Raw genomic sequence first — 23438 nt, 5'->3', positions numbered from 1 at the left:
GGATAGAACGTGGTTCACATTGCAGGATCTCTAGGTACTGGACTGAACTCAGCAGGGTCCCTTACTTGCTTTCTCTCCTCCAACTGGGGATTCGAGAGTCCTGGAGAACCAAGGTTTTTCTTTAGATTTTACCCCTGAATCACTATGTGCTGAGTCACTGGGGAGAGAGTGGGGCCGAGAAGATGGTTGTACAGATTTTACTGTTAATTTTGAATCTGATCAAGAAGCCAGACATAGACATAAATATAACACAGACAAAAATCCCCCAAGTATAAATCAAGGGGTAGAAATAAGCATTTCTAAGGAGCAAGTGGGAATAGGGAAGTTTTATGAAGAAAGTTTGGGTGTTGAAAGATTGGCAGAATTTCTGTGAAGGTGAGGACCAGGCTGTAGGAGTAATTTAATTTAAAGAAAGCTGCAGGAAGGATGTGGAAATTTTTGAACTTACTGAAGGGGATAACACGCGAGAGCTGTCTGAATTTAACAATTCTTACTGTACTTCTGCTTTTATTTTTTGAATTCAATTTATTGGTACATTTTAGGTATAAGTAATGATCACATTCATTATGATTCTGCCTTTAGAATTCATTTACGGTTGAACAGGCAAAATAAACAAGTACATAAATCTATATGCAAATTGGGCAGAGTTCATAAAAAGAAGAGATTACACCCCGTACTGAAGATTCTCCTGAATATGAGAGTCTGATGGAATGTCTCCTCTTGGAAGCTTCGTGTTCAAAGCACCCTTTCCAAACGTGAGTAGTAGAGGTCAGCAATTAGGAGCAAGATTCTGCCTGTTTAGATTCAGTTTCAAATTACTTAGCATCTCTGCACCACCGCTAATTTTTTTTTTTTTTTTTGTCTTTTTCGTTTTTATTGGTACCAGGGATCGAACTCATGACTGCCTGCTTGCAAGGCAGGCGCTTATGCCGCTGAGCTAAATCCCCAGCCCCTTTTTAAATTTTTAAAAAATTTTTATTATTATTATTATTTTTACCTCTGCTAATTTTTAAAATATATGAGGCTATTACTTGGGAAGTTGGGTGGCAGTTTCATAGCAAGTATAGTACTTGGTATAATCCTAAACTTAACAGATACTTAGAATGCGCATGTATTGGTTCCACCAGACAGGCTAAGGGAGACAGGCCACATCCTCCTAAACTGTTAGCCCATTTGTTGACCCATTCTCAGGGTTCAAACCACCTTCCGGCCTCTGCAGCAGCATCACGTGGTTTCGTCTCCAAGCAACAATAGAAAAGCGCCCCAGTCTCAGGCACTTACTCCTCCTGCCGCAAGGGTTTGTTTTTTAAACTCATACAAAAGAGCCAATTACAGACGGCAGACCGAGAGAGCGGAACGGATTGGTGCACAGCTATTTATAGTGGCCAATAGGCGTCAGAGGCGAATTTGAACAGGACCGGAAGCGGGCGAGGGACTTCCGGGGTGGCGGCGGCGGGCGGTTTGAGTCGGGGTCGGGGCACCGGAGGATCGCGGGGACTGCGCCCACTCGGATTGTGCAAGCGGCAGCTTTCAACTCCCCGGGAGCGGGCAGCCAGGTGAGCGAATGGGTCGGCTCTCATCTGGCGGCGGCTTCGTGGTCTTCAGTCGCTGCCGGTGATGCCCTCACCCGGCGTGTGCTCGCCGCAGATCCGGCAGAGGGTCGTGGGTCTGCGCCCCATCTGGGATCGGTTCTCTCCTCCGTAGGATGAAAGAATTGCAGGTGACCAGAAATCTCCCGAGCGCCCTCCCGAGGCCGGGAGCCGGGGTTTGCCCGGGTCTGGATGGGGTGTTAGCTAGGTTTGAGTTTCCTTTCTTTCACTATGATTTGATCGCGCCGGAGTGCCAGACTCTGCTCTGTGACTACGATTTAGAAATAAGTGACCCGAGCCCCCACCGCGAGGAGCCTGGTCCGGAGCAGCGCCTGCGCTGGTCCCCCCGCGGCGGCGCTCAGGCCCTCGTGGGTTTTGGCGGTGTTCCGGGATCCTGATAATGGAAAAAGGTGAAAACGGGCTGCAAAGCTGGTGGCGAGGTTGAGGGGCCCGCAGTATCTAAGAGCGTCCTTGGGGACTTTACAGAGCTCGGGTGACCCCCACAGATTTAAAATATAAAGATTATTAAAGAATAATCTTTAAAAGTCTGGAAGGGATTTGGCTTTCAGTTCGATAAATCCTGTTGCAAGAAAATTCACCCAGGCTTTTCTTTCTCCTTTCCCTCCCACTCAGACCCAGCCCCTTAAATCTTTCCTTCAGGTCTTTGTCCCCCTTTTTGGTTCTTTTGCCCCACAGTGGTCATCGCTAGGTGTCTGATACCCAATGTCTTACCAAATCGCCTTTTGCTGTGATCACTATTAGCTTGGGCCTGGATATTACATATTAATATAGTATGAATATATGAAGTGTATTTATATAACTATATCTTAGACTTTGAATCGGAAAAGCAATCAGCTTGCCGGTTTTTCTTCTATTTCTGTTATGTTTGTCATCTTTCTAAGGCATTCCTTTTCGTATTTTGCTGGCTATGGCATCTTGATGTAATGACCTCAGTGGCGGGCTAAACTGTATATGATAGATTGTTTTTGAGACAGGGTCTGGTAGTGTAGTTTAGCCTGACCTTTAATTCATTCTGGAGCCCAAGCTGGCCTAGACCTTGTGTTCTTCCTGCTTCGGTCTCCCAAGTGCTGGGATTACAGTGGGCACCAATGTTCCCAGCTCTGTACTCCTATGCTTGAACAAAGAAGCTACATTGCCCTTTGTGCTGAGAGGCAAATACTTATCTCAGTAGTTTTTGGGCCAGTGGAGGTGAAGTTTAAAATATCCTCTTCTGGAGAAGGTAGTGATAGACGAACATATTATCCAGGTCCTCTACAGATTGAAGCAGGAGGATTGCAAGTTCCAGAGTGACCTGGAAAACTGAACAAGATCTTGTCAAACAAAACAAAACACAGGGAAGACGACATAGCTCAGCAGGAGAGCACTTACCTCAGGTGCAGTGATTTGGGTTCCACCCTGAGGACTGCAGGAAAGAAAATATCGTCTTCCAAAAGTTGATCTGGGGGGAAATTTACACTGGCAGTGGAAACACAGCTTCCCAAGGCTTCATGTCTAACTTATCCAAAAGTCCAAGACTTTCGTTTCTCCTTCAGTTTTGAAAATCTTTTTTGATTCTTGGTTAAAAAAAACCCCAGATTCTCACCCTATTGCCAGAATACCTAGAAAATAACTTTTCTTTCAATTTGATACTCTGATCTAAAGGCTAAAGTTAAGAACATTGCCTTGCTTTTCTTCTAGGTGATGTAAGTTACCTTAAGATAAGGTGGAGTGGGAGGTAGGCCACTGCCCCTTTTGTACCAGAAGCTGAAATATATAAATCAAAAAGTGTCTTTAAGAACTGAAAAAACCCAGTGGGAAACACTGTTCTAAGGCCTAAGGAAGTCATCACTGTAGTATCTTCATTTTACAGCAGGGAAGCCAGACATAGAGCCCTTAAACAACTCCCCACGGTTGCACATCCTTGAAGCAGCTTGGTGGACTTGAATACCCGTTCAGTGCCTAAGATTGCATGCCTCTGTCTGCTTGCCTGGAGCGTGACTTCATTCTTTGGAACAATCTTAGTCCTGAGTTGCATTTGCTCTAGGTTAATTCGCGTGCTGGTTGCAAGGAGGTGGCACGGGTGAGAAGCTGTCAGGGAGCCCTGCAGGCAGGGGTATGGCATAAAGTATGACGGTGGTTAATAATGTGAAGCTGGAACCAAGAACATCTGAGGACTAATGTGTCAGGTGTTCTGTTTGTTCATAGCCAGGATCTCCATCACCTGAAAACTTAATAGCAAAGCATTCATGTTTGGTGCCAGTTGGAAGCAGGTGGCCATAAAGAAATCAAAACTTGAGAGGAGAGAAAACCGCAAAGTAAGGGTGCTTCAGTCAAGCATACTGTGTACTTCTTGATGTGTCACTGGCAGTCACCTTTCAGAGGATGAGAAGACAGATACTATCTTTATTTTTTTTTATTTTTTATTGTTTTGGTCTTTTTGAGACAGGGTCTTGCTATGCAGTTCAGGCTGGCCTTGAGCTCACTTTGTCGCCCAGGCTGGTCTTGAACTCGCAAAGATCCTCCTGCCTCAGCCTCCCGTGTGCTGGGATTACAGGCGTGAGCCACCACGCCCGTCTCAGATATTATCTTTAAATGTGATGCTCTTTGTCAGACTCTTGGATGTAGTTAGGTAAACCCCTTTTTGTCTCTGACTTTAAATTTCTTTGTTACTCTCTTTTTGAGTTCCGGTCTTGCTATTATAGTTCAGGTTGCCTTGAACTCATGACAACCCTCTTGCCTCAGCCTCCTGTGTGCTGGATTACAGGTGTGTGTGTCACCATGGCTGCTTTAAGTTTCCTTTTTAGCTATGTGAAGATCAGCCATCTGTTTTCTTTGCAGTTCATTGCTAAATGTTGGGATAATAACGAAGGGTGGACAGAATGAGCTGGGCTTTGGAAGAATGGAAGGAAGGCCTTCCTAGCAGAGCGCTACAGAAGATCCAGGAGCTGGAGGTGCAGCTGGACAAACTCAAGAAGGAGAAGCAGCAGCGGCAGTTTCAGCTCGACACGCTGGAAGCTGCGCTGCAGAAGCAGAAGCAGAAGGTAGCGTGGGCTCGCGGGTTTGAAATGGTTCGGTCAGAGAGAAGTGATTTTCTGTTTCTATGTGGCCGCTTCTTCTTCTTTCATTTCAGATATTTCTCGTTGCCTCTGATTTTTTTCCACCTCTGTCCTCATTTCTGTCTACCTGCTGATAGTCAGGGATGTTGGGGTCCATTCTAAGTTCCCCTGGGGACCCTGAGTTGAGAGTCGCTTCTGCACTGCCTGGTGACAAGCCCCGAGTCCTGGGCTTCCTACTGAGGTCAACTTAGAATAGTTTACAGTTAACACAGAGACAGCTTCTCAGCATGGACTTTGGGCCTCGGTGTCCCCCAGCCTCCTCTCTCCAGGTCCAGGGAATGAAAACCTCGTCAGCCCTTTTCTTGTTTTACCCTCTGTGCTAGCCAACAAAGCAGTTGTTCGACACTGGCTTCTCGGAGGTCTTTGCCTCTTCAGGTTTGTGCCCTTTAGCTACCGTCCGTACCTGCCTTTAGCTAGCAGCCAGATTGAAAATGAGTTGCCAAGGAGGAGAGGTTGATGCTGACTGTTTTAATTCTTTTTTTTTTGGTGGTACCGGGGATCGAACTCACGACCTCGTACTTGCCAGGCAGGCACTTATGTCCCTGAGCTAAATCCCCAGCCCCTACTGTTTTTAATTCTTGAAAGGATTTAAAGCCTGCATTTCTAGGATGGCGAGGTGCAGTCCTGACCCACAACAGTGCTGTGATGTGTGACTCTGGGGAGCCTTTTTCTTTCTGGCAGCTTCAGATTGTTCAGAAAGCATTGACGACCGTGTGTTAGGAAACTGGTAGGCATCACCCGGCTGTAACCTACATGTCATTCTTGGTAAATTCACAAAATAAGGGACTGATTTCCTTCTCACTGAACCCCTGTAGGTTGAAACAGAAAAAAATGAGGGCACAAACCTGAAGAGGGAAAACCAAAGACTGATGGAAATATGTGAAAATCTGGAGAAAAGCAAGCAGAAGATTTCTCATGAACTTCAAGTCAAAGAGACCCAAGTGAATTTCCAGGAGGGTCAGCTGAATGCAGGCAAAAAGCAGATAGAGCACTTGGAGCAGGAACTTAAAAGGTAATTATCTGGGTGGTATTTACATGGATGATGTTTGTGTGTATTCATCAGACACAGTTACTATTTTGCTTAATAGCGTAATTGTTATATATTACAACATTCTTTTCCCCAAGTGGAATAAATAGCGAATCAGTTCTGTGGTTACAAAAACAGATCAAATAGTTGCTCGATCATTTATCCATTTAGTAAACATTTGTTTGTTTGTTTGTTTTTGAGACAGGATCTCACTATAGTTCAGGCTGGCCTTGTACTCACTGTGTACCCTGGGCTGGCCTCAAACTCTCATGATCGTCCTGCCTCAGCCTCCCTAGTGCTGGCATTCCTGGAAGCACTACCGTTTTCTTTAGTAGTGCAAGCCTGTAGTACGTGATTACATTCTTTGTGAGCAGTTGGTACCTGTGCGTAGCACATCTTAATCCCTTTTTCCCCATTCTTTCTCGCCTCTCCCTCCGCCTCCATCTCTTGGTGCCCCTTCCCTTTGGAAAAGGTCTGTCTCTGTACTTCCTGTTGTCTGTCTTGTATTTTGCTCCGCATTCATACTTCAGGTTTCTCCTGTAAAGAAACCAGGTGATACTGAAGTTTGTGCATCTAATGTATTTCACTTAATGTGATGTTCTCAAGGTGCGACAGTGCACTTAAGAGTGCTTCCTGTTTATCTCTGCTGGCTCAGTATTACTCCGGCGCATAAATACCATGTTTTCTGTATCCATTCATCTGTGGATGGGCCTAGGTAGAGGCTGCTTCTGGGATTTAGCTATTGTGAGTTGTGCTGCTGTAAACATGGGTGTGCACGGATCACTGTGATAGGAAGTCTCTTTTTCTGAAGCCCTAGGAGGGGAATACTGTAGCTGGGTGGGGTAGAATTTCTAGTGTTGCTTATTTTGTGAAGGTCCTCTACTGACTTCCCTAGTAGTTTTGCTACAGCAATCAGAAGCACCAAAGCAACACCCAGGATTTGGAGACACATTTATTTTATGGCGACTGCGCTGAGGAGGTTGTTCCCAGAACGTCAGGCCGGGATCTCTGGTGGTCTAGGGCTTTTATATGCTCCACAGGCAGGAGGTACAGAGGTGTGACAGAATGGTGGCAGTTCTTCTGGTCAGCTAGCAGGGCAAGATCATCCGTTAAAAGGCTAGATTAATGGTTACAAGCCTGGTACAATCAGGCATCCTGCATGTTCGGTTATGTTCGTGGTTACAGGGGTTTGGAAAGTAATTACAGAGCCAGGAAGCACCTATAGAGCTAGGCAGTTTCAAAAAAACAAAGTTTTCAAGAAGACAGACTTTTCAGGTACAGGTTTTCCCTTTCAGTTTCGTTTAGTACGAGTTGACTGAGCCGCTCTCAGTACCAGGGGCTGCCCTGGTCCCTGAGCGATGCAATGACTTGAAAAGACAGCAGGAAGTGACAGCGTGGCTTACACTGGGGACTCAGGCTTTCTCTGGGTGGAAAGGCTGCCGCAGGGAGAGGAAGGGAAGCCTGAAGATGTGGTGGACGTTGGAGACTGGGCATGGACAGTGACCGCTCTGGCTTGTGTGCTGACCATTCCCTGCAGCGTGTGGGTAGGAAGTGCTGAGAAAGTGGACAGCTGGTTTAAGGGTTCAGGGCCAGGGAGACACAGGGAAGCAGATGGGCGAAAGGAGGGGGCTGGGAGACAGTGGCTGGAGGAGCTGCCCTGGATTCCAGGCTGGGCAGGGAGGGAAGTGAAACCCACACTCACAGCCTCACCTTGGGTTTTAAACATTTTGAAATCGATTCGCTTCTTTCTTTGCCAGGTTAGGCAATAATTAAGTTGCTTATTATAACTTTTTATTTAAAAAAAGCCCAATTAGAAGTGTTAATAAAAATAAGAATGAAGGAGTCATAAAGGTACTTTCCTAGTTTAGAAATGGTATTTTCTTGTTCTAATGGTGGGATTTTGTCAGAATTTCTAGCCAACAGGACTTTAATAAATTCTCCCACTGTGGACTCTGCAACCACCCAGACATTTAAAACAAATTTTTTTTTTTTGAAATAACTTTAGATTGGCAGAAAACTTGCGAAAATAGTGGAGTGCATATATCCTTCACCTAGAATTTTACCCAACTTATACAACCGAAGTATAATTTTCAAACTGGCTAATTCGATTATATGAACTAGACTTTATTAGCATTTCACTGGTTTTCCAGGAATCTCTTTTCTTTGGATTCTCATCCAGGATTCCACACTGCATTGAGCTGAGGTTTTCTTAGCATCTTCTAAAGTTGTGAGGGTTCCTTCTCCTTTGTGACCCCTGACTTTTTGAAAAGTACTGCTTAGTTACTTTGGAAGACGGCCCTCCACTGGGGTGTGGCTGACAGGTTTTTCAGTGATGAATATTTCTCAATGCATGGTTGACATTTCAACCTGCACAGCTTGGTGGATGGAGGGTTGGCTGGTGTGTGGTCGGATCTCACTGGCATTCCTGGCTCGTAACCCTCGACACCAGTGGTATCTACCCCATTCCTAAGTGAATTACAGTGAAGTATCTCCAAGTACTGCCATGTGACCATTGGGAGGGTGAGACCATCTCTGGTGGAGAACCCTTGAGTCAGGTGATCATCAGCTTTGGTAAGAACACTGCAGGGTGGTTATCTGGAGGGTGCGTTTCATGACCTTGATCACTTGATTAAGCTTCTTCCACTGTGAAAGTCTAAATATTCCTTCTGTAAAGTTGCTGGGTTCCCTTTGAGATTAATAACTATTTTGACAGCAAGAAATGTGATTTTTGTGGCACAGCTGTATGTGAGTTCTAGCTGCATAGTCAAAAATATTTTTCAAGGATAAAACATTTAAAGTCAGTCTTTTATTTTTTATCAGTCCATGTTGTAGGTAGGTATCTAAGGTAATTTTTTCATACCCTTCTCCCGTGCCCCCTGCTCCTGCCATCTCTCATTCTCTTTCCCATTTGAAGTTGTTTTCCTAACTTCCTATGTTGTCTTTTAGTTTTCTCTTTATTTATAGGAGAAACCATGTGATATTTGAACTTGTGTATCTAATTTATTCCACTTAACATTATGGTCTTGAGGTTTCCTGTAGGAATGCCTTGCATTTGTCCACCTTTGTGGTACAGTGCACTCTTTTGTGTATTCCCCTTTCTGTGAGATTGATTGTTTTCTTGCACAGAAATCATCTTCTGTGATCCCAGTTTTGTTTCCTGTCTGCGAATGAAGGTGATTATCTCACAGTTGCATGTTTGGATCCTATAACCTTCTTTCTCGCTGAGTTTTTTCTATCATTCCAAATAATGGAGAATGAGGATCTTGACTGCTGAATCCTCTATCCATAGTACCCGACATTTCTGTTGAGTGAAGGAAAGATAGATATTAGTTTTGGATAACAGGTGCTTGGAAATGGGAGCACCACCTCCGTATGCTGGCATAATTGTTTCTCTGGAAAGCTCATTTTGGTGCTGGTTTTAGAAATACTTGTTTTAATTAATTTGGGCAAAAATGGGTGGATTATACTTTGCTTAATCCTTAGGATAATTTTTTCTTCTTTGATAAATGCAAGGATGGGGAAAAGGCAGGAAGGTGTGAATCAGAGGGATGAGAGACCCTGGTTTGCTCTTAGCTGCCACGGTGGTTGTTACAGTCTTCGTTTCAGCCTTTTTGTAACACTGATTGTTGGAGTGTGGCTGTATTTCTCTAGCCTTGGTTCTTATAAAGAACTGGCTCTTGTCTGGTTTCTGTTGGATGAATGGAACGGGTGAGGATTCTTAGAGCATCGGTGAGTTGCTTATCGTCAGGACCTGCATGGCCTGTTTTCTGTCCCGTAACTAACCTGCTTCGTGGCCCCTTGGTCCCTTTCCTCACAGGTGTAAATCAGAACTTGAAAGAAGCCAGCAAGCCACGCAGCCTGCAGATGTCTCTCTGGGTTCATGCATCACGCCGCAAAAAATTTTTGCCACTCCGCTAACTCCAAGCCAACATTACAGCGGTAAAGATTATTTTTCCCTCCTTGGTCTGAACAGCTCCTTCATTGAGAATTTAGTCATGTAAACAAAGTGAATGAATTCAGGTTTGGATACTTAATAAAAACAAAGCCACCTGTGGGACAGTCGGCTCTGTGGCTGTTGGGTTATGTCACAGCCCTGGATAGACACTGAGCTCTCTGCTTTTTCTTCTGGGGTGTATTTTAGAAGAGATGCAGTTACAGAATAGTCAAAACATCTATGTTTCCACAGACTTAAGTATTTGAGTTATTTGATCAGGGCTTTGACCATTGCCCAAACCACTCTGAGTTTTCTTCTTAGGGTACTGAGGGTCGTTTCTAGACTATTTACATGCATTGTTCATCTCTGAATTTCCTTCCAGCACCACCGACTGGAATAAAACCATGTTTCTTTGTCTGTGTTAGGTTCCAAGTATGAAGACCTCAAAGAAAAATACAGCAGAGAAGTTGAAGAACGAAAAAGATTGGAGGTGGAGGTCAAAGCCTTGCAGGCTAAAGTGAGTCAGGTATGGGCCTTATAAAAGACGGTTCTACTTCAGAGTTACACAAGCACCCTGCCGTAGAGCAGAGTAAGCTAGAGCAAAATTTATTTTACATAGAGCTGACAAGTTGTTCGAAAACCGAGAAAAACATTGCTGAGTTTAAGGTGATTACCTTTTAGTTTTAGGTTTTTTTGTTTTTGTTTTTGTTTTTTGTTTTTTTTTTTGAGATAGAGTCTCACTGTGTAGCTCAGGGTGGCCTCGAACTCACAGTGATCTTTATGCCTCAGCCTCTCAGGTGCCAGGGTTACTGGTGTGCACCACCAGGCCCTGCATCTTTTTAGTTTTAAAAATAGGTGGAAGTGAGGAAAGTAGAGTGGAGAGGTGAGTTTATTCCCAGATACCAAGTGCGCATGAGTCTTTGGGGAACTGTAGCTGTATAGTGCTTTTCTTCTTAAGATCTAGGGGTAAGGAGGGCATGTGTCTGGAGAGTGCAGGGCAGGAGAGGGATCCTGAGGCTCAGGATGAATTTGTCACCTAGAGGCCACTGGTTGTTGTCCACTCAGCCAATGGAACGAGATTTGTGCCAGCGATGTGGCTCTGGAGCCTCGTTATTTGTGAAATGCTGATTTCAGAGGGGAATGGTGTCAAGGCAGTCTCTGCAGTTCTTCTTTTTCCAAGATAGATTTTTACTACGTAGTTCAGGTTGGCCTTGAACTAACTCCATAGTCCAGGCTGGCCTTGAAATCATGATCATCCTCCTGCCTCAGCCTCCCAGGTGCTTGGTTTACAGGCTTGTGCCACCACACAAGGCTCTCAATTCTTTTAAATAAGCTGCTGCAATGGTTTTACACTCTATTTTGATTGAAGAGTATTGTAATCCCAAAGATGGGTGCAGTATTGTAATCCTCTTTTTAGTTTTCCTCACATTCCAAAAAGTTATATTTGTAATCCCATTGAGACATTATTGGAATCCCAGTAAGTTGACTTTAATCTGCCACCACCAGTGCAAACCCACTGTGAGAGTAAAGACACCAAGACATATTCCAAGTCAAGGGCAGCCAAGGGGTCCCAAGTCCAATACATATGAGGATGTGCGGACAAAGGCCCTGATCCAAGGCCTCTCCCAGAATTTATTATCTTGTGAAGAAGGGTTGGCTCAGGGATGAGTGATAGTGAGGATGGCGGGAATTATGCGAGTAACTTGAGCTGGCTGGCCAGGTGGGGGAAAGACATATGCAGAAGGATCAATCCACATAATCTAATTAAGGTAGCAACAGAATTGTTTTGGGAGGCTGTCTCTTAGGGGTTTCTGATATGCAAACTCTTGTGCCCTGGGGAGTCATAGCCTCTTTTCCTTGAGGCTCCTACTCAGTTGACATTCCCTGGGCTGACCCACTCTAACATCTCACTGTGCTCACAACCTGTATGGAGAACACTATTCAGGAAACAGGACTGTCTGATGTCTTTAGAGATTACACACTAGCACCTGGTTAGCCTTATTTGTGATGCGCAGAGCCAATTGGAGAGAAGGAAATACCATAGCCAGCTCTCTACATATCAGTTTTAGGAAATGAGTCTCCAAATAATCAGAGTCGCAGTAATTATTTTGCATTCAAGGGGAGTCACTGGAGTTGTCTCCCACATCTCTCTTTCTTGTTTTGTAGCTCCAGCAGGGCTAGTTGTGGTTGTATGGCTTTTAGTCGTAGTTGGATAGTGAATCTTTTATGACAGGCTTTAATGAGAAAACTTATAAAGAATAGAATGAGCACACCACTTCCGATAAAACACCAAAAGTGAGCCTTGAGGTATACAAATGGCTTTAGTTGCTCTATGCATCAGCAAACTTATCCCAATCCTTAATTTGGGTATCAAAGGTGGCTGTCTGTTGTGACATGGACAGCACTGGTCTCTGAAGAGCATCTATATCCATAGTAATATTCTGATGAATGGCTCCTTGTATGTGCCTTTTGATCATCTCCCAAGGATGTAGGCTTTTGCTGTATGACAATGGGGTGATACAAAAACATGTCATATTATAATGACACTTTAAGCCTTGTTGTAACTGTAAGCTTTTAATCTGGTCTCCCATCCATAGGACTGAAGTATTAGGTTTGTAACTTTATATCAATCTCTCTGAATTTTCCAGCTATCATCAGCAGTTCTTGTCCTGTTATGTACAAAGTGAGCAGTTTGTATTGAATGTGCCTAATGCTGTGGAGCCAATAGCTGTGCTGGCTGTCAAAAGAACTGGGGAAGTAATCCCTGCAATAATCAACCCAAGCATCCTTTGGTTCAATTGTTAAATCTTTTGATCAAGGTTTCCACCAACAGGGCAGTAGGTGAGTGATACCAAAGCTCCGTTAGATTGACTGGAAGCCGAACTCCAGGCATCCTGCCCATGATTATTATGGTGGAGTCCTTAGAAAGAAACTCAGGCATGATACAGTGGGTTAGATAACAATTAGTACATGAGAACGTATTGGTCCAGTCTACAGCTGTCCTGCATGAAAAGGCAAAGCTAGTTTCCATAAAGTGTGCTGTCTGGGCTCAGTCCTGTATAAGTCTAGGAGTAAGAGAATTGAGGCCTCTATCTGACTGTAATATTCGATAAGACTTCTGAGGTCATTGCATTGCCAGCAGAGCCTGAAAAGGAAATCTCATGCCAATCCTGACCTTTTCCCGTAAGTACACCTCTGGGACACCAGTCTGTAAAGGAATAATTGAATTTGCGTATAACCCGCCCATGGTTTGGATCTCTGCAAGACTGCCAAGGGCCCAAATCACCTTCCTCGAAATGAGGGGCACGAGCTACTGGAGTACAGATAGGAATGTTAGGTTTGAATTCTCTAACAAGGTTACCATCTGAAGGACTAGATGTCAAGGTCAGTAAGGCAAAGCGTTCTTTTGACAACATGTCTTCCAAACCTGATTTACAGCAGGCATACATGGGTTAGAGTCTTGCCATAGTTGAGTAACACATAAGGGAGGATAAACAAAATGAGAGGTGATCTTTACTTTGGCTCGTTTTTGTAGATGCATGAAAATATGAGGGTCTGGCAGGACAGTAAATGTAGCATTCTTGCTTTCTATAAAATGGAAGATTTCTGGTGGCTTATCCATCCAAGTTAAGGGTCTGAGCAGAGGTGGATTGGGTATGTAAGCCTAGTACTCCTTTCCCTGAATCAAAGGAATACATGTTGTAGCTGTTAGGATAACAAGCACTGTAAGGAAAAAACTATCAGGCGATTGAACTGAACCCTGGCTGTTAAGTAGATGGCAAGCCCCGGGAACGTCTGCTTCAGGGCTTTCCAGCACATGGGTGATGCGCTATCAGGTTCATTGCTTGAGGTCTTGACGTGTCCTGCAGGTGGGTGCGATTCTGGCCATGCATCTGCTCTGATGGTTGTAATGTCTGCCAATAATCTGTAAATATAAAAATATTCTCAGCCCCGATTTAAAAGTGATACCGGACCATTCCAGACACCTGATTGGAGGTTATGCCGAGGTACAGGGTGCAAGGACTTCAGAGAAGTCCCAATGTATCACTGCTGGCAGCAAATCAGAATCAGAGGTAGGGCTCAGAAAATTTAAAACATATGTGGCAAAATGCAATAAATTTGAGGAGAGTTCTGACTCTCTATTGCCTCTTGTTGTTTGATTAATTAACCTTTTAATTTAAAACGAGTGCACTCAATTACTGCCTGACCTTTGGGATTATAGGGTATCCTTGTGACATGCTTCCTATTCCAGTTATCAGGAAAACGTTGGAAAAGTTTGCTAATATAAGTAGGGCCAATGTTAGATTTTACAGTTAGTGATACCTGTAAGTTAACAAAGGCTGATACACAATGATGTATGATTACATGTTTACCTGAATGACAGCATGGAAGCTACCTATAGAGGCATGAATACATTTAAGCTTGTTATTATTTATGAGGCATAATGGGTTAGCTGTAGAATCTCTGTGATTGTAACTGTTGAGGAACAGGCCCAGAAATATGTTTACTGGCAAAATAGGATAACCCAATTTGTCTAGCCTGTGCTATGGTAATTTTAAATGTCTTTAATAAAGTTTTAGAAATATAATAAATTTATAGGTTTGTCTTGAATTATTTAAAATGGAAGCCAGATTTACTGGAGCATCTGCATTGTGATCACCAAATGCCACTGAATTTGGGGGATTAAAATAGGTTGTAATAGGATCACTAAGGAATGGAGCAGTTTTAATGAATATATCCCATAGCAGTTTTAAAATTACTTGCAATAGTGTGGGCTTGAATTGACCACATTAGTGTTGTTTATTTAATGATGTTAATATGATCTACAAACTTTTTTGTATAGAAATACCAAAGGTTTTTGTCATACATCCAACTTTAGCTTTATGTCGGTTAACTGAGTGCACACCCAGTGCTGTTACTATGCCTGTCTGTCTGTCATGGCTGACATAAGGTAGCAGCAGCGACTGAGGAGATCCTGAACCTAGCAAGGCTGGGAAGGCAGGACTAAGCCACCAAGCCTGCATCCATGATTGGCTGTTTACTACGGTGACGTCAGTCCTCGTCCCCAGCAGTGCAGTAAGAGCTTTGTCAATTAATTTATGAGTACTTGTATGAAGTGAAATACCCTGGGAAAAACAAGGTTTATTGCTTAAAGCCTTGTTTTTAACAGGTTTATTTACAGGGTTAAAGGCAGGAGTGGTAATTTCTATGGAAATCCAAGTTGGCCTTTTTACTCCCAAAGAACAAATGTAAGGAAGCTCAGGTAAATCTAATTCTGTGTGCTGATTGGTTCCATGGACCAGGGAAACTAGGGGCACAGAGAGATTGTTGCTAGTCTGATTTGGACCGGATAAAACTATCTTAATAGGTTTTGAATTATTGGAGTATCAGCTCAGAGGTCTTACTCATATTCAGGGTTTTTTTTTTTTTTTTTTTTGATACTGGGGATCGAACTCATGACCTTGAGTTTGCCAAGCAGACTCTTACACCACTGAGGTAAACCCCCGGTCCTATTGAGGTATTTTATTTGGGCACATGATTTGTTTTTCTGCAAAAGTGTGCCGTTTTTATGAAACTTAGATTTACAATGTTTTTTCCAGTGAAACCCTTTCATACACCATGGACAGAGTAGGCGCAGCCTGAGTAGTGAAAGAGACTGACACCTTTGGATGTTGCATAGTTTTGTCTACATGTTTTCCTTTGTCATGATTAAAACATTGAATTACATTTAATTTATCAGTAAGGTGTTGGGACACAGCCTGCAATGTGAGTGGAAGAGCCCACATTTTGGCATGTTTGAATATAAATGGATAAGTCTTTAGTGTGTAGGACTGATGCCAAGACTCTTTTACAATCTTCATTAGCATTGTCATTTGCTAATTGACAAAGGATAATTTTAGCGGCCTTTTCATGAGAGACTTGTCTATGTGTTGCTTGCTGTATGTAAGTCTCTGTAGGACCTTGCAAAATCTGGGTAAATGATATATGAGGTGTACCATCTTCTGGGACAGAGATCCATGCACAATCTTTACATTGCATGAAAAGAAGAGGTGGGATGTGTGCTTGGATTTTATGTCAGCATATTGTCTTACGCCAGACAGCATTTACTAGTTATTCTGTGCTTGCTTTGAAATTACAATCCTTAATTGTAATTCAAAATGTAGAAATTGTGCAGGTGAAAGACGTGCGGGCTAGGTGGGTCACATCACTTGGCATCATTTGAAAATCTTGAATTATGTTGTCTAAACAACCCAAGGTGTAAGGAGCCTGAACCCCATTATCCAGGACAGTTTGAGGTCTTTGAGAAGTAGGAAATTAAAAGCAGTGTGTGTTCCACATTTTCTTGTGGGATTATCTGATTCATTATCCTTAGTTACTGGGAAACTGAGAGCCTGAGCACGGGGGTTGGGGGGGTGGGTGAGGAGGTTGAATGTCAATAACATTTTTAAAATGCAGATTTCTAAAATCTCTGCTTCTAGTTTAGGGATGAACCCTGACAATTCCTGTTATGTATTTAGTTTACTTCTACCAGTTCTGTTCACATGATACTACTTCTTTTTAAAAAACAAAAAATCCCAGCCTGGCATTTAATAATGTATTTCTGCTAAACATTGAAACTGGGTGGGAAGGGACAATTCACCAAGAGTGTAAGGTTGGACTGGTACGTCAGTACCTTCTGAGCACTGAGGGTTCCCCTTGGAACCAGCTCTGCCCCTGAAATAGATTTCCGAAGCTCTTTGGTTTACTAATGGAGAATGTAGATCTCCTCCACATTAACCCTCTTCCTTTATCCTTTTTTTCCTTTTTCTTTTTGAGTCAGGCTCTCACTATGCAGTTCAGGCTGGCCTTGGGCTCACTTTGTAGCCCAGGCTGGTCTTGAATTTGCATCAATCCTCCTGCCCCAGCCTCCTGAGTGCTGGGATTACAGGCGTGTGCCACCACGCCCGGCTAACCCTCTTCTTTTAGCAAGAGTAATGCTCACTGTAAACACCAGACTGCAGCCTCCATGGCCCAGTCTTGGCGAGCAGGGGAGAGCCGTTATCAAACATAGCGCACCTGAAATGGCATTCTTCTGTGAAGGGTATGGGAGAAAGCGAGTCTCGAAAGGGTTCTTTAGCTAAAATTTAAATTTTGATTCTCTCTGTGCAAAGCTCTGGGGATGGGAGATGTGACCACAGAGGCCCAGGAAGGCCAGCTTTGGGATTTAGGACGTCAGTGAACGCTCACATGTGCGTAAGGGGTGTGCCAGGGGTGCAGGGGGAATACGGAGCCTTAGCCCTCCTTAAGCAGGTGGGGCCCCGGTGGCGGTGGCTGAGCCTCAGGCCGGGAAGTGTGACCTTGGGACAATCCCGGGGCTGGGACTTGGGACTGCGTGGCTCCCTTGCCTTGGCAAGCTCGATTTCTTGGTTTGTGGCCGTGCCTTTCTGTTTTATTTGGAAATAAGTCGTGTTGGCTGCTGAGCTTCTCGAAGGGCTCTCACGGGTTTCTTTGTTTACAGAAAGCCAGCCAGGCTGCTCCCCAAGCCACCATGAATCACCGAGACATCGCCCGACACCAGGCTTCCTCATCTGTGTTCTCGTGGCAGCAGGACAGGACCCCACAGCGGCTTTCCTGCCATTCTCAGAAGACCCCCAGCAGGAGGAATTTCTCCTCCTCTCACATATTTGGCCAGGAGGAGGTGACGCCCAGCCGATCCATTCTGCAAACAGGGAAGAGAGACGCTAATAGCAGTTCCTGCGATCCTGCCAGTGGCTCCCCTCTTTTGGACCAATTGGAAGGCCAGAATCAAGGTAATTTCTGGAGCTATGTGAAGTTTATTTTATTTTTGTTGCCACTGGGGATCAAACTCAAGACCTTGCATTTGCCAGGCAAGGCGCCGTGCCGCTGCGCTGCACCCCTGGCCCACTGTATGAAGTTTAAATTAAATGTTCCCAAGATGATTTCAGAGGCACTCAGGTAGTATTAAGGTTGGAGCGCACATGTGTTTTGTTAGATGCTACAGGAAGTAGCTGGTGACCAGGCTGTGGATGTGGATGTGAATCGTTGTTGCCCTTTTACGTAACGATAAGAGGCATCACAGTTTCTGAACATTCTTTTACTCATAAGGAAAACCTGATGTCCTGAGCTTTTTAAGGCCAGCTGAGAAGCTTTATCTCTGCAGGAGCAGATCGAGTAGGCAGGTTCCTGGGCTCCAGGTCTGGCTCCTGGAGTACTGGAGGAGTACTACATCTCCTGCTGGAGGTGTGCAGCCCAAATCTCGCTGCCCATGTGGCAGGGAACCTGTGACCTTGGCTACCACGCCACGCTGCGGCTGATAGCCAGGCACACCAGGTGGCCTTCTGGAGTCTGCTAGGGACACTGGTATGGGCCAGTGCTGTGATCTATTGAAAATCTTTGGTAGTGTTCACCAGGTGAGAGCTGTCACACTGCCAAGGCCTTGGAACCCATGGCGCGTAGACGTAGGGAAAAAGAGTGAGAAAAAAAATCATGGTTAGCCTGGCAGTGTGGGAGGTTCATAGTGTTCGGCTCTTTCCTCAAGGTAAACTCCGGGGAGTTCAGGAGGGTGAGCTTTCACTGCCCGGCACTCAACCGCGTTGATGCAGGGGCAGAACAGAGGTGAGGGCGATTGCCATCATGCTGAATGTTTACATTAGAAGTAAACTATTGCCTAAAGCATGCATGCCGTTAACCCCCCACTTCAAACACACGGGTTTTGCTGCTTTCTCTATCACTTCTGGAAATCCTTTTTTCCCGTGTGTCTTGATGAGGTGTGATTGAAATCCAGCAAATACTGCTGCCACGTGCCGGCCAGCACAAGGGCAGCTCACGACGTTGTGGGTCTTCATCCACCTCATTCTCAGATCCGGCCCAGTGCAACTCCTGCTTCTTCCCCAGAGTCACAGCGACCGGGAAAGGTCAGTGTTTCAATAGATTTCGGACAGTCAGGCAGCAACTGAAGACATGAAAGAGGACTTCCAAACTGCTTCAGAAAGTTGCAGAAACAATGCGGTAAACGTATTCAGAGCAACAAGTATTTTGAGGCAGCGTGTCTTTTACTATAATCAAATTTGAAAATTCGCTTTATTTCTCGCTCACATTGTATTAGTTTGCTAGCATATAAAACAAATGGTATTGCATTGGATGCACTTTTTGCAGCCTCTGTGAGACACTATTTGTGATTTTAGAAAGTGTTTCCTCCCCAGGTTTTCCTGTGAAGACGCAAGAAAATCCATTTCTCTTTCTGGAGCGTATTTGACTACAAATGACAGTAGATATTAACCACTGAAGTTAAACTCAGTTTTTCTGTTATAGTAAATTATTTATATTTGTCTCCCTGAAGTTGTGAGAGGAGAGTGAGAGAAAAGGTAAATCCTAAACATTTTGTAAAGACTACGTGCGCTGGAGTTTGCTTTTTGTTTGTGGTTTCAGAGCTAAGAAGCAAGGTTAATGAGCTGGAGCTGCGTCTACAGGGACAGGAGAAAGAAATGAAAGGTCACGCGCATAGATCTCAAGAGCTGCAGCTCCAGCTGGAGAAGACAAAAGCGGAATTAATGGAAAAAGACAAAGTTTTGAACAAAAATAGGGACGAACTGGGGAGAATGACAGCACAGTACGACCAGGCAGCAGCCAAGGTACTCGGCTTTCCATGAATTATTCAGAGATCGCCTTCTTTTTTACCCAGTTCTTTGCAAAGAGTGTTTTGTGCTGGAGTTTCTCGAATAAAAGTGAGTGGTGAGCTTTGCTAGTGTAGACCAGGCAGTGTGGACACTGTGGAAATGGGAAGCTGCCTGAGGGCCGGGTGGGGATCAACCCTGGCTGTGCCCTGCCAGCCAGTGGTGGCTTTCATGTCCCTAGGGGTGCTGGAGGATGATGGTGATCGGTCTGTAGCACCTGACACTGCACGGCACACAGCACAGGCACTTAGACCGACCAGGCTTCAGAGAGTTGGGACATGCAATGGAGTTTAATTGATCCACTTGTGGGATCCAGTACGTAGATTCTTTCAGATAGGCTGATTTTTCATTGAATTTCTGCCCAGCCAGGCCTCTCCACATATGAGAGACATTTATCCTTGGCCAGACAAGATCAACAAGTCTTTATTCCACTTAGCTGGAAGTTCGTTTCACTTTTCCCCTGTTGTCCCCAGTATGAGTTTGTCTGGGGTTTTGCTGAAATCATATCATGCTGCATTGATGCCGTTCCTGGGCCAGTGCCACGGGCATGGGCATTCCGTCCTAAACAGCCTGCAGCTGGGCGTTCTGTGTTCTTGAGTGGCCGCAGGCTGCTGCTAGTACAAGTCTTTCCCAAGTATTTACCGACTTCAGAGGAGGCTTGAGTTCATGTGGAAAGTGTCGGGCTGGCCGCAGGCCTGGAAGTCAACACATTTCACAGGGAAATCTCAGACCCAGAAAGTTAGGGATGTCCAGAGTCACAGGTCACTTATGGACTTGAGCTCTGGATGTTTTCTGTTGAATGTTACGACACGTTTGTGATACCTAGTCATTGGCTCCTTTTATGTGGATCCTGCATCGTGGCTATCAGAATGGCATTACAGGTTTTAGAAAATAAAATATGTATACTTTTAAAAAGTATGTATACTTTCCAAAAATACATAGAGTGGAAAAGGACCACTGACCCCAAGACCAGTGAGTGGAGTGTGCTGCAGTCTGAGGGAGTGCCAGCAGGGGGCGCCAAGACCCCACTCATTTACTTCCCCTGTAGTTGCTTTTGGAAAATCTGGTTTTTTCCCCTTTGTCAGGCTTCATGATTTCGGACCATTGTTTGGGCCAGGACTTTTGTCTGTATCGTTTACTGCTGTAGCCACAGAATCTAGACCAGTGCACTACACAGAGTAGTCGCTTAGTAGATATCTGTCAACTTCGTATTTTCTTGTTGTTATAATCTCTCCTTGCTTTCCTTGGAGATTGAGAGATGCCTGGACAACAGGGCTAATAACCGAGGTGTTTTTAATAGGTGCCCAAGGCAGTGGGTCCATTTGAACCACTGGCTTGAAATTTTACTTTTTCACCTTTGTAGTTTAAAAGTTCTGGTATTTGCAAAGTCATTCTGTCATGTTGATTACTTTGGTGCTTTTCATCTTTGGTTAATTAATAATTAGTGTGATTGATTTTTTTTTTTTCAGCAAAGTATCCGATAGTGTTTTGTATGCCCCCCCCACCCCGAATTCTAAGTTAAATTTCTAATATTCCTAATAGTTTTAAGTCAGGCTATGAAGCATTTTCAGAGAAATACACTGTTAGTGAGATCTAGTGAGTTCGGAGTTCGGGCTCAGGTCCCAGGACTGGGAGAATTCTTCCCCTCCAATATGAAGTCGTGAATTACTAGAAGGATTAAGGCCATTTTGCTGGGTGTGGTTTTGCACGCCTGTGATTCTAGCGCTTGGGAGGCTGAGGCAGGAGGTTCGTGGGGAGTTTGAGATCAGCCTGGGCTACAAAATAAGCTACATAGTGAGACCCTGTCTCAAAAAATCATACAAAAGAAGAATTAAGGCCATTTTGTCCTAATCTGATTTTCAGAGAGCTTCCTACATTTTCAGATACTTCACATTCTCAAAAGTGAATATTGGTGCCATCATGGGGACCCGGAGCCTCCAGAAGGACAGTTGGGAGGGAACCTTGTAGGGAGGAAGCACTGCGTCCCTGCAGATCTCCAGTGGAATCTGTTTTGCTTGGAAGAATTGCAGGAAGGTGATAGGCCCCCTCTGAGGTCGCCAGGTGACCCCACCGCCTCTTAGCCTCCCCATCAGCGACTGGGTCAGGAGTAGACATGCCGTCTCGGTCTGCACAGCGGACTGCAGAGTCTTCCTAAAGTGAGCATAGGCTTCCTGTCCTTGTGAATATTTCCCCAAAGACGCATTTTGTTTGTTCTGCGTAAGCAGAGTGGTTCTTGTGTTTGGCGGACAACATCCAATGCAGTGTTTTCTGGAAGGGAAAGATGGAAACCCTGGTGACCTTATGATGGGCCCTGAAACTGAGATTTTTCTGGTATGCAGACTATATACCTCTTTTCTGGAGTAATTTTGTTTTTGTGCCTGGGGTGGAATGTTTTTCTCTGCCCTTAGTGTTCAGCGCTGGAACAAAAGCTGAAGAAGCTGACGGAGGACTTGAGCTGCCAGCGACAAAACGCAGAAAGCGCCAGGTGTTCCCTGGAGCAGAGGATCAAAGAGAAAGAAAAGGAGCTTCAAGAGGTACCCGGAGGGGGTGAGGAGCAGGCCCACGGCTCTGCACGTGGGGTTGGGAAAGTCTGCCGAGGCGGGAGGGGAGCTGCTGGTTTATATCTGGGGAGGTGTGGGGGTGTGGAGAGGACACTGTCCTTGCCACATCTCAGGTCTCACTTTGGATTTTTAACCTGAAAGAGGAATCAGCACTCAGCGATCATCTTTACCGAGCTCTCTGTTCTGTCCTGGGAAAGGAAGGCTTCTGTTTCTTCCCTAACCCTCAGCTGTGACGGTGGGGGTGCTGGGATCAGCCCTCAGCTGCCCTCAAAGCCCATGGCGGCTGGGGACAACCAGCAAGATGACACTCCCTGTGGGGAGGTGGTGGGCAGAGTCAGGGCAGGCTGGGACAGCAAGGATGTGGTCTGCATGGTCCTCAGCATGTGTGTCCCATAAAAGTCTGGTCCTTGGGGGGACAGGACCACTGGCCTCCCTGTGTGGTGAGCCAAGTTCGCTGGTAGCATTAATGTTGCATCCTCTCAAGCTGAAAACTTCTGGGAGAGGCAGGTAGGACTGCTCCTTTGCACCCCATCTGAGTGAGAAAGGTTTCTTGGCCAGCGGGTGACCTCCGCCGCTGACTGTGATCACGGACCGTGTAGGGGCTGAGCTTGAGATGGGGAGGAGGCGGGAACGGGCCTGCTTCCTCGGATCGTGGCAGACGTCAGAGACCTCTGTGATCAGAGCCAGGTGCAGTGGCTGCCAGCCCCGTGCCCTGCTGTCTCTGGATGTGGTGTTGCCTGCTGGGTGCTGGTGTCTGGTCCCTGCTCATCACCCTGGGGTGACGCGTCTGTCCTTTGTTCCAGGAGCTCTCCCGACAGCAGCGGGCCTTCCAGACGCTGGAGCAGGAGTTCGTGCAGACGAAAGCCAGGCTCACCCAGGAGCTGCAGCAAGCCAGAAATGCGCTCCGAGGCCCGGAGGCCGAGCTGGACAGGGTAGGCTCAGAGCCGGCGCTGCCCCCGCAGGGCCCTCCCCCCGCAGGGGCCCTCCTGGTCCTCACGCAGGCTGCTCTCTTCTAGTTGCTGGAGTTTTTTTAAAAACCGATACATAGAAATTGCACCTGTAATGGAGTACCATGGCATCTTCCGTACATGTGTACTTTGTGCAATATTTAAACCAAACCAAACAGAGCCAGGCTGGATGGTGCATGCCTGTAATCTCCGCACTTGGGAGACTGAGGCAGGAGGAGCATTGCCATTTTGCGGTCAGCTTGGTTTACGTAGCAAGGCCTGTGGCTCTTTGAAATGTGCAGTGCAGCCTTCTAACTGAAGGCCATCCGCATGAAACAGCTCAGCGGAACCCTCTGGGGCTCTTTAACCATGACTTAACGACCTTAGTGACCTTTCCCCACCCCTCTCCCGACTCTTCCACTCGCAGCTTCTTTAGGGTCAGCCTTGCTGGGCCCACATACACACCCGTGATTCCATGAAGTATAAGACGTGCTCTCGCTTTCCTTCCTCCTCAGCGTGGAGAGAGCAAGGGGAGCCCTGCTGGCTCCTGGTTAGCAGTCAGTAGCTGGGCTGGGAGTCATGTGACCAGC

General features: G+C 45.5%; 1 protein-coding gene across 7 annotated transcripts in view; it reads left to right on the top strand.

Moving 5' to 3' along the window:
- Positions 1–1427: 1427 nt before the first annotated feature.
- Positions 1428–23438, top strand: part of Cenpf (centromere protein F) — a 55456-nt gene continuing 33445 nt past the window's right edge. For 2 of the 7 annotated variants that reach the window (XM_063236721.1, XM_063236719.1), the window contains exons 1-9: positions 1428–1556; positions 4428–4630; positions 5521–5717; positions 9550–9671; positions 10092–10183; positions 17165–17456; positions 19096–19298; positions 21749–21874; positions 22705–22833. In XM_063236721.1, coding sequence (XP_063092791.1) covers positions 4469–4630; positions 5521–5717; positions 9550–9671; positions 10092–10183; positions 17165–17456; positions 19096–19298; positions 21749–21874; positions 22705–22833 — 1323 coding nt within the window. In that variant the 5' untranslated portion in view covers positions 1428–1556; positions 4428–4468. Of the gene's footprint in view, positions 1557–4427; positions 4631–5520; positions 5718–9549; positions 9672–10091; positions 10193–16767; positions 16896–17164; positions 17457–17784; positions 18078–18252; positions 18582–19095; positions 19299–21748; positions 21875–22704; positions 22834–23438 lie in introns of those variants that run through there. The other 5 variants (XM_063236720.1, XM_063236718.1, XM_063236722.1 and 2 more) reach the window with 4 other exon arrangements.

This window comes from Cavia porcellus, unplaced genomic scaffold, assembly GCF_034190915.1.
Source record: "Cavia porcellus strain 051 isolate PalLab524CR breed Dunkin Hartley unplaced genomic scaffold, mCavPor4.1 scaffold_26, whole genome shotgun sequence".
NCBI lineage: Eukaryota > Metazoa > Chordata > Mammalia > Rodentia > Caviidae > Cavia > Cavia porcellus.
Note: the sequence above shows the minus strand (reverse complement) of the source record. Positions and strands in the feature narration are given on the sequence as shown.